General features: G+C 47.8%; 1 protein-coding gene across 1 annotated transcript; it reads right to left on the reverse strand.

The window, feature by feature from the left end:
* Window positions 1-583: 583 nt before the first annotated feature.
* Window positions 584-2,447, reverse strand: LOC115331600. Its single transcript, XM_029993721.2, has 3 exons — window positions 2,157-2,447; window positions 1,859-1,998; window positions 584-1,775 (listed from the first exon to the last, which is right to left on the reverse strand). The coding sequence occupies exons 1-3, from the start codon at window positions 2,386-2,388 to the stop codon at window positions 696-698; spliced, it is 1,452 nt and encodes a 483-aa protein (XP_029849581.1). The 5' UTR covers window positions 2,389-2,447; the 3' UTR covers window positions 584-695.
* Between the last annotated feature and the right edge of the window lie 8,652 nt (window positions 2,448-11,099).

The following is an 11,099-nucleotide window of genomic DNA, read 5'->3' on the forward strand; positions in this document are numbered from 1 at the left end:
TGAGGCGCCCCTCCACTTCCTCGATTAAGGCGCGAGGGCCGGCGCTGACCAATCGCGACGACGGGAGGGGCGCCTCAATTGACGCGCCCTCCACTTTCTCGAGGAAGGCGCAAGGGGTGTATCTCAAAACGTCCCATTCGCATTTGAACCATGCGCATTTCGTCCCATTCTCATTTGGTCCTTCTCGTTTGAACCTTCTCATAAGATCCGAATCAGGTTTTTCTCAAATAGGCCCATTCTCATTTTGCCCGTTATCTGAAAACGTCCCATTCGCATTTGAACCTTGCGGATTTCGTCCTATTCTCACCTGGTCCGCCTCGTTTGAACCTTCTCATATGGTCCGAATCAGTATTTTCGCAACTGGGCCCCTTCTCTTTTTGCCCGCCATCTGAAAACGCACCATTCGCATTTGAACCTTACGTATTTAGTCCTATTCTCACTTCGTCCGCCTCGGTGGAATATTGTCATAAGATCCGAATCGGTTTTTCGCAACTGGGCCCATTCTCATATTGCCCGTGCGCGAACGGGCAATATGAAGCTTTGTCGAATTCATTTTTCTGCATTCGAAGAAAGGGATACCATCTTTTACGGACGAACAACTTGGTTTTATTTTTCACACATTTTCACATTCGTACAACGAGTCAACGGCAACATTTTCGCGCGTTTATTTTTCCGGCTAAAGCTCTGAACAATGCTTACAGCCCAGAAAAAGCTTGAGCCAAGTTTAGAAATTGAAAAAGCGAAATGGCGCCGCTGTTGAAACGGCCTTCAAGCTCCGCCAGTTTTCTGTCTTTATTGGCCCACTTGCGGCCTTGCGCACGTACGGCTCCCCCGTTTGCAACTTGAAGCAAGAGGACTCTTGTTTGGGCCTCGTCTCTCTTGATTAAATCAATGAACGCGAAGGGATTCGGGTGCGCTTTTCCTGACATGCCTTTGATTTTTCGATGCCATGCCTCCATGTGGTTGTTGGTTCTGGGTCCCCTGTTTCCATGGTGGTTCCACTGTTCGAGTTGGAAAATGCCACTTATCCACGTCGCGTCGAAGTAATCGAGTACAGCAGGTAGCTCCGGTATACCGAGCAATAGACCCTCCTGATGCAGAAACGCCCAGGCGCGAGGGATATCACAAGGCGGAACAAAGGAAAGTGCCACGAGCTTACGAATCAGAGCCCTTACTTGGTTATCACTGGAATATGCACTTTGGAGCCCAGCCCTCTGAACGGAAGCCCATACTCTTTGCGCAAAGTGAAAATGGCACCCGCGATGAGCAGCTTGAGGAAACACGTCGCGCAGACCACCAATAAGCGCCTGCTCAAAATCCGTCATGAAAATATCAGGGGTCGAGAATGAAATCCCAGCCGATATGAATGCAGCTTTGAGCCCTTGAAAAGCACGGACATAGGTTTGTCGTGACCGACCCGACAACAGGAAGTAAACCGCTGCGCTATGCACGCCGTCGGTTACAACATGCAGGGTTACAAGTTGGTCATAGATGTGCGGTACAACAAAAAACGTCCCATCCGCAAAAATAATTTTGGCTGACGACAGCCGCTGCATTCCATCTCGTGTAGCGAAGGCAAGTATGCAAGACGAGGGATCACTGCGGTCGTCGACGACCAGGAACGGCTCTGCGCTTTCTGTCTTTTTGTGGGCGTCGTTGAGTTGCAGAGTGGAGGCTGATGATGGAAGCGGTGGCTGCGCTGAACGCCTTTCCCGATACATCGTATCCTTGAGGGTGGCAAACGTGGGTACTTCTGCTGCGACTTCATCTGGCACCTAGAATAAATTTAGTGATTTGGTTCAGCTAACTTTGAATAATACTTCTTTATACGCGATAGATGTAATAATGTAAAACCTACTGCAGAACAAGTTCGGAGAAGTTCCTCTTGAAACAACCTTGGCACGGGCGTATTGGGGTTGGCTGCTGCTGCCTTTTTCAGTGCCACGCGCAGCTGGTCCTTCACAAGCGTCGCCTCGTCTGGTGCATGGTTATGATCGTCTATAAGTAAATAGGAACGTGAATGGTCAATGACACTTTAACTGCCTTTAGGCTTGTACTAAGTGGTGCTGATAAGAGTAAGTAAGGAACGAAAACAAATAGCGATTTCTATCATGCTGAAACAGACCGTCAAAGGCAAATCGAATATAGCAACTTACGTGATCTGCTTTTCACGTTGTCTTCTTCGGTCAATATCGAAGCCACACATCCTGATGAAGTGTAACGGCAACAACGCCACGCGATCGTTCCGTTTGCATTCTGTCGTCGTTTGTAATACTTGTAGCCTTCAAGGTGAAGACACAATTTCTTTTTTTGCGTTTCGCTTAGAACAAACTTGTCCATCTTCCCTGACTGACGTCTCGCTGTCGAGTGAAGCGACGATTCGATCATGGAATTCCGGGTGCAAGTTGACGGTTCAGCGTTTTATGACTCAGCTCCCACCACCCACGGCCCACCCCGGACAACAAAAGAACTGGATTCACAGTCCCCACTTTCTCTCGACCTATGTTGTTCTCCCATCCGGCGTTCCCCACTCCCCCCCCCCTCACACACACACACTTCTCACCCCCCAAAAATACAAACACTATAGATAACGTAATACGTTTGTACAATGTCGCCTGCTTCTCTTTCTCTAAACGAACACAAAGAAAAGAAAGAAAACAATGGACACTTTGCTTGGAAACTCTGTTTCCAAGCAAAGTGCGACCTCAAAGAAAGTGACATTTCGGACTGTGATCTGTCTGCGATAAGTAGTTGGTCTGTTGTTTAGTCAGGCAGTAGCTTTTGTCCACGACCACGACCCACGGCTAAAATCATTGGCAGAGAGATTAAGCCAATAGCGTGGCACACACACAACAGGAAATATTAGTGAATTTATGAATATATATTACCCCAAAAAACAAAACAAATTTGGAGTAGAAAGAGTCAAATGTGCCGTGTCAAAGCAAGATATTTTTTTAGAATGGTTGTTTTGAAAGGGGCCCAGGGAGAAGGGCGAAAAGAGAACGGGCTCAAATGAGGGAGGTTGAAATACGAAGGACGAAATGGGAAAGGGCCAAATGCGACAGGTCAAAGCGAGAAGGTCTTTTTGAGAATGGTTGTTTTGAGAAGGGCCAAGTGAGAAGGGCGAAACGAGAACGGGCTCAAATGAGAGGGGTTGAAATACGAAGGACGAAACGGGAAAGGGCCAAATGCGACAGGTCAAAGCGAGAAGGTCCTTTTGAGAATGGTTGTTTTGAGAAGGGCCAAGTGAGAAGGGCGAAACGAGAACGGGCTCAAATGATAACCACCCAGGCGCAAGGGCCGGCGCTGACCATCGCGTTGGCGGGAGGGGCGGCTCAATTGAGGCGCCCCTCCAATTTGTCGAGGAAGGCGCGAGGACCGGCGCTGACCAATCGTGACGACGGGAGGATATATGCGCTCTAAAACTACGAAGTGCTTAAACGTTGGCAAGTATGTGTGTTTTCCTCTAACGAAGGCAACGTAATAATTTGAGAGAACATAAGGTGGCAGAATGTAGAGTAGAGCACTGCACCGTCCCGGTCCAGCCCGAAAGCCCGAGCCCTGACAGACCCGGAGGCCGGGACCGGGTCGCGAAACGCATATCTCTGTCGGGCATTGGTCGGGCTCGGGTCTTTCAGAAAATATGTTTCGGGCGAAACCGACCCGCCGAGTCGGGGCCAGCCAAGAAAACCAATCCGAGTACGGCGTGCAAACTTTTTTAAAACATTATAAACGCGACTCGGCCCTCTTTGATATCGCCCCTGTCAGGGGAGGAAACCGTAATCGGGATCGCTTGTACGGAATTGCCATTCCGGGCCGGGCTCGTGCTCAGATTCTATAAACCAGTCGGGCCCAAACCAGGTTCGGATTCAGATTTTAATAACCTACTAATCCTGGGCGGGCTCGGGCCGTGTACCCACCGGACCAGGTCGGCCGGCCTTGTGAATTCTCGCTCGTGCAGTGCTCTAGTGAGTTTGTTGCAAACTGCTCACTCCAGCAGTTGTTTATCCGAATGGCCATCCGGGAATGATATGGTTTCGGACCACTGAGAGATTTTCAACACTGAGACAAAGGTATTCTAATTCGCCGCCATCCCAACGATGATCAGATTGCATTTTAATTCCCACATTTGCCACTATATTTCAGATAGTTATTTTAGATTGTTCAAATTGTGCGTCTTCGGATTTTTATATAATATACTCACAAGGAAGGCCGCTGCCCGAATACTTTGGGGAGCATCATATCTCAAAGACGGTGAAGAGAATATTCGCACTGCGGAAATGCCCCTTCGATGTCCATTTCGGTGGCCCTTTCGATCTCGGTGAGCATCGTGCAGGCCTATGGTCTTCTAACGCAACCGTGTGATGCGATTAAACACCACAGGCTAGGTTTCCCAGTGTGCCGACTAAATATTTCACTTGCAGCGCTAACCATGCCGCAATGAATGGGCAGACCGACCTCAGTGCGGTGAGGTAGGGCCTAATTTACTCTCGGTTTGTTTTCCAGGGTGTTCTGTCTGAAAAGGAAAGACCATGTAATCTCATTGAAACAAAAAAAAATATATATATATATTTATCCGTAGACTCTTTTTATTTAAAATTTAAAGCATAAGATTTTTTTGGCAGTAAGGCAGGACGTCTCACGTGAGTAAGCAATATATATATATATATATATATATATATATATATATATATATATATATATATTGCTTACTCACGTGACACGTCCTGCCTAACTGCCAAAAACAATCTTGTGCTTTAAATATATATATATATATACATATACATACACCAACGGAACATGGTGTCACGTGAAAATATTGCGTTCTTGATTGTCTCCTGTCACTTCAAACGTCTTCCAGGTGTCCGACATGCTCGCTTGTTTCGCGCCGGAGGCGATCCTAGCAATGCGTGTCGCACAACTCGCCAGCAGCACCGAAATTGCTTGGAAAGTTGCCCCGTGTGAAGCGGGCCTCAGAAAAGACTCCCAGTTAAATTGCTTGGCAAGTGACAAAATAGCCAGCGGTCAAACTTGCAATCCTCGATAGATGGGAGAAATGTCAGTTCTGACCTCGTCCAGTTAAAAAAAAAAAAATAAAAATAAATAATAATAATAAAAAGAAAATTCGCCAAGCTTGCCGTTTGCGTTCTCTATCAACAATAGATCCAAAAATTTCATATTTTTGTCAAAATTAATTTATCGACCCCCAAACCGTGCTTGGTTTGGAATATTTTGGGGTCCATTCTTGAAACGAATGAAAATGCAATCGGCCAGCTGGGGAATTTTTTTTTTCAAGTTATTTATTAATGAAGTGGCCGAGGTAAGAACTGACATTTTTAATCATTCATAGCGAAATGGTTTGCATGGGCAAAGGCACGGCGAGGTATCGAATATTGTTATCGAAACGCTCGTCTCAACCCAACTTGGTCGGCACCTCAAGAAATACCGTTCTCTGTAGGCACACTGTTTGTGTATGTACTTTAATTTAACAATATATGTAGCGCCTTCTTGCAAAACAATAGTATACAACAAAACCACAAATCTGATAAAAAAAAAAAGAAAGACGACACAACAAGGTCACTCGTTTTTTCTCCAGTCTCGAGGTTTTTTCTTAAAATATGCTCAACAATAACCGGCTAGTTTGAGCAATAACTTATTTTTTTCATTGAAACTGTGATCTGTAACATCCAGTCGCTTTTCAGTTTTTATCGTACTGATCAGACATCAATAGCCAAGCACCGCTACCTTTCTAGCAGACGTCCTCGTCAACCTGCAGGTGTCTAAACAGAGGGGAGGGCATGAAAAACGTTTATGCTGCGATTTTTTTTTTTTTTAATTAACAAAATTTAACAAGTTAAGCCGCAAGATCTTTTTCTTACGCCGTAATGTCTTGTACGAAGCGCCTAAAAGTTATTGCACCGCGGATCAGAAGCCCATATGAAGGACAACCCCGCTAGTCATCTTTCGATAGATGAGCTGGCTGGGCTAGCGCAGCAAACTGGGATACACTGGGGCCGCCTGACGCGGGTGAGAGCAGGCTGTGAACGTGCAACGCGCACAGGGGACCTGCAGGAACATCGGTGCCACGAGCCATACCACAATGTCCTGGCCACGCTAAAGCCCCTCTATCCTGGGAAAAGGGGCGCCATTCATTGTTGTGAAAATGCTCGAGACACGTGCCGCGCCCACTTCTGGGAAGAACATGGTCTTCCCAGAAGTGTCTCGCTGCAGCAACGCAGATTGCAATAATTTTGAAAAATGAAGGCGCTTTAGGCCACGCGAATTGGTGTCGCCATCTAGTGGTCATCTAAGCTCGTGGAATGCGTCTACGACGAAGATCGGCGAAAGCGCAATATGGCATCCACGACCCCTCGCAGACGTAGATGTGAACACGGCAGACGAAGATCGAGCGCGAGGGACAGACTGAGCATGCAGGCACCACCGAAACCACTTAAAGAACCGATAGCGAGCCAGCTGTCAGCTGTAGTCGTCGTAGTGGCATTGAGCAGAAGGCTCTGATTACGGATTGGATGGCCCGATGCTTCAGCTCATGGTTGCCACAAGACATCTAGTTTTCGTCAGAAATTGAACATATTTAAAATCAGCGTGCGTAACTTTCTATCCCAATTTTCTGTAATATACTGTTGTCCCAGCAGACAAAAGAAAAATAGTGTTTCGCGGTGTTAAAATTGTGCGTTGACGTAAACGTGCTCTGTGTGCCCGAGTCGACTTTGCGACCGCAATTTCGGTCGCGTCACCTAAATGAAATTTAGAGTTGTCGTCAAACACGCCCCATCTTGCACCTCCATTTTGAATGTCATTTGAAAATTTGAATGTCATTTGGCGTAAATGGAATTTTAGGTGCCGTTTCACAAGTGTATAAAAAAGCCACAAATTGCACATTTTTATGATACTTTATCACTTCGCTGAATTTGGCGCAAAGCTTTTTCGCTAAATTTCGTGGGAAAACTTTTAGCTAAATTGGGAGGAAACATTTTTCGCCAAGTTTAGAGGGTCGATAGGGCCATAAAGTCACGGCCACGTGTTACGTCACACGCGTGACGTCACATGTGGGTGCGGGCATTGTAGGATTTTTTGGTCCCACCGTCAGCGACGGCGGATTTTCTCCGACACGAGCTCCTAAACGCTATTGCGCTAAAACACTCCACCGTGTTCTTTCCTGTTCGTTTGAGGAGGCAAGGCCTTCTCAGCAGCCGAGCTGGCCTTTCATTAGCCAGCTCGAATGAACCAGCCAAGTTCCAGCCAAATTATACAAGCCCACGCTAGACAAATATAGCAACATTCACTGCATTGCCTACCCAGAAAGCTTTACTGTCACAACCAGACGGTCCTTTAAGTTTGAAGCCGCTAGACGTAGCTGTCGGCGCCGCAATCCACGTTTTAAAAAAATCAGGGCTGGGGGACTGGTCGATTAACCTACCTATTAATCAATTATTGCTATAATCGCGATTCATGTTTTTAACGCCACAGCGTTGAGGAGCGTGTCGCAGAAAATTCGACGTCGGTGTTTGTGGGACGAAAAACTACCATAATGCAACGCGCGCAATTACGTATGACGTTACGTTTGTGACGTCCCATGTGACTGAGACGTCATGACCCTATCGACCCGCTAAATTTGTCGGGAATATTTCTAGCTAAATTTAGCGATAACTTTTTTCGCCAAATTTACGGAAAATTTTTCCGCCAAATGTAGGGAAAATCTTTCTGCCAACTTTAGTAGAATATTTTCCTGGCAAATTCTGCGAAAAATTCTCCAGCAAAATTTATCGGAAAATTTACCACCCCATCTGGTAGCGGAACATTTTCGTGTAAATTTAGCGGTTCGATCGGGTACGAGTCCCAGTGGCGGATTCAGAGGCGGGGCTGAAATGTACTGACCCCTTCTTGATTCCTGCACGTGTAAAAATCGCGACACTGACGTGATGTCACACCTGACGTCATGTGACGTCACGTGAAACGTGACGCTACCGACTAGACCAAGCACACACGCTTGCACGGCTGGGGAACGAGCGCAGCAGCGGCGTGGACTTTCCATTTTCCCGGGGGGGGGGGGGGGGGGGGGCAGGCTGAGAAATTCTTCGGGGGGAGGGGGGGGGGGGGGGGTGCTGCGCGTTACCTTCTCGCTAGAACTGGAGATTGAAGCTAACGACAGCACGCTGGGATTCCATTTCCCATGTATTTTGTCAATAAAGGCAACGTGGGCGTTATTTTGTTGACATGCCACTGCTAGAAGCTCGTCACATGGCACGTAAAAAGCGTTTCGGTAAGGGTCATGGCCCGGTCCCGGGGGAAGCTCTGCCCCCCCCCTCCCCCCTCTCCGGATCTCCCCAGGGGGGGGGGGGGGTACAAGCCCCGATGCTTCCCCCCCCCCCCCCCCCCCCCCCCCCCGAAGTCTACGCCTATGATGAGAAGGCTTTGTGAGCGGGGACCGATAACGGTCTCACGTTCCAATCTTAAAGGCGAAGCTTTGGCTTCGCCTATGTTGTTAACCTTTTAACCGGTTAATCCACAAACCAAATTAAAAATATATATATATTAACGCTTTCACCATGCGGAAGTGGACGAAAACACGTGCAGGAAGGGCCAAATCTAGGTGAACTTTTAACCTAAACTACAGACCTTTTCTGCAAGTGCGCCGCCATCTCCAATTGACGTCACTTCCAGTATGGGCGAAAGCATTGTTTTGCCTTTGCCACACTAATATAATGCATTTAAGATATGAGCGTAACCGTCACACTTTCTCGTTTTGCCTCCCCTATATTTCTTTACTATTTACAGGTTGAAACGTTTGATTATTTTTTCGTCGCCCATACCGGATACCAGTGTTGCCAGATGGTCCCAACAAAAAACCGCCAAACGGCTGGGAGGTATAGCCCAAATATACCCAAAGCCATAAAATAAATATAGCCCAAAATAGCCATGACTAAAAACAACGACTTTTAAGCCTTTTATTGACAATTTTTCATATGCGCAAAAAACAACACGTTAAATTCTCTTTTTCAACCCTTAGATGCGCCGCTTTTTGTGTACATTAGGTCCCTTCATATATATATATATATATATTGTAAGAAAGACAAAGTGGTGATAAAAAAGACCGGCTTTACTGGCCGAGCCCTGGAGCAATTCTGCCCCGCGCGCTCCAGCATGAGACACACACCGCCCGTGCAGGCGGTGCGCTGTTGTAGATGGTAATGATAGTGTGGATGTTGATGGTGATGAAGTTGCGCTGTTACAATATCCTCCCCGTAGAGGAAGATGGAGGCCTCCTGGCCGACCTTTAGGTTGGTGATGAAGTTGCGCCATGGTCGGAGCGCTGGACGAAGGGCTTCATCCGGGATACATGAACGTTTTGTAGCGCCCGGCAGCGCCGATCGGTTGACGGCGTTAGCGGGGTCACGGAGTATAATTGACTGGAGATGTTCGATGAAGGACAGTATATGGTCCGAGATATTTGTGGAGAAGTTTCTCGGAGAGCCCTGGCGTGCGTACGGGTGTCCAAACCAAGACAAGGTCACCTGGATGGTATATTACGGAAGTGCGATCTTGGTCGTAACGCTGCTTTTGTTGTTGTCGGTTGTCATTGGTGCGAAGGCGAGCAAGTTGACGGCATTCTTCGGCTCGGCAAACTGTTTCTGCTACGAAGGAGTTTTGAAAGTTGCTGTCAGTGTACGGAAAAAGGCTGTCTATGGTGCAGGACACTTCGCGACCGTAAACAAGAAAGAACGGAGAGAATCCCGTTGTCGATTGGATAGAAGTGTTGTAGGCGAAGCTGAGGAAGGGAAGAATGAAGTGCCAATTCTTATGGTCGTTGGAGATATACATGCTAAGCATTTGTGATAGGGTTCGATTGAACCGTTCGGTAAGACCGTTTGTTTGCGGGTGGTACGTGGATGTGAATTGGTGAATAACCCTAGAAGCAGCAAGAACCTCTTTTACGAGAGCGGACAAAAACGCGCTGCCACGGTCGCTGAGGAGATATCGTGGCGCACCATGGCGTAAAACTATGTTGGTAAGAAAAAACTGTGCAATTTCTTGTGCAGTACCTGAGATGAGAGGAGCCATCTCGACATACCTCGTAAGGTGGTCTATGGCTACCACGATCCACCGGTGGCCAGCCGAACTCTTCGGTAGTGGTCCATAAAGGTCGATACCGACTCGGTCGAAAGGCCTCTCGGGACAAGGTAGGGGCATCAACTGTCCATCTGACGCGTGTCGCGACGGTTTGCGGTGTTGGCAAGGAACGCACGATTGCACATACTTCTCGGTCGTCCGATACATGCCTGGCCAGAAGTAACGAGACCGGAGGCGGGCGTAGGTCTTGTAAGTGCCCAGGTGACCCGCTGTGGGATGGTCATGGAAAGTTGCGAGGACGGTATGTCGTAACTGTTTCGGGATTACAAGTAGGTGCCGCGCGCCATCAGGGAGGTAACTGCGTTTGTAGAGGAGACCATTGAGGAGGACGAAGTTGCGTATTTTTCGGAGGAACTTGGTGTCTTGAACTGGGCTAGTGAGGGTACGAATTATCTTAGCACTCCAAGGATCTTCTGTTTGGGCAGAGATGAGATTCGTTGGTGTTAGGGAACTGACGCTAGGCAAATCGTCGTCGATGTCGTCGGTACGGGAACTCAGTGGAAGAGGGCAACGAGACAGTCCGTCGGCATCCAAGTGTTTCTTTCCACTTTTGTGAACGATAGTGAACTGATATTCTTGTAGGCGGAGGATCCACCTGGCTAGACGTCCAGATAAGTTTTTCATTGAGGATAGCCAACATAGGGCATGATGATCCGTGACAATCGTGAACGGACGACCGTACAAATAGGGTCTGAATCGTCCGATGGCCCATACTATTGCCAAGCACTCTTGTTCAGTCAGTGTAATTTCTTTCAGGTCTGGTTAGGGTACGACTTGCGTAAGCGATGACGTGAGAGTCACGGCTGGAGGGATGTTTTTGGAGGAGTACAGCACCCAACCCGGTTCCACTGGCATCCGTGTGAAGTTCAGTTGCTGCGTTATCGTCGAAGTGACTCAGTACCGGATCAGAAGTCAACGCGTTTCGAAGGGCGTCGAAGGATAATTCG

This window comes from Ixodes scapularis, unplaced genomic scaffold (assembly GCF_016920785.2).
Source record: "Ixodes scapularis isolate PalLabHiFi unplaced genomic scaffold, ASM1692078v2 PGA_scaffold4__175_contigs__length_147842914, whole genome shotgun sequence".
NCBI lineage: Eukaryota > Metazoa > Arthropoda > Arachnida > Ixodida > Ixodidae > Ixodes > Ixodes scapularis.

Bases quoted from the DNA above. Each gene is read 5' to 3' on its own strand.
- LOC115331600 (XM_029993721.2), bottom strand. From the start codon at position 2,388: ATGATCGAATCGTCGCTTCACTCGACAGCGAGACGTCAGTCAGGGAAG. The intron at 1,999-2,156 runs GTAAGTTGCTAT...ATTTACTTATAG, and splicing joins CAACGTGAAAAGCAGATCAC to ACGATCATAACCATGCACCA. The intron at 1,776-1,858 runs GTAGGTTTTACA...AATTTATTCTAG, and splicing joins TTCTCCGAACTTGTTCTGCA to GTGCCAGATGAAGTCGCAGC.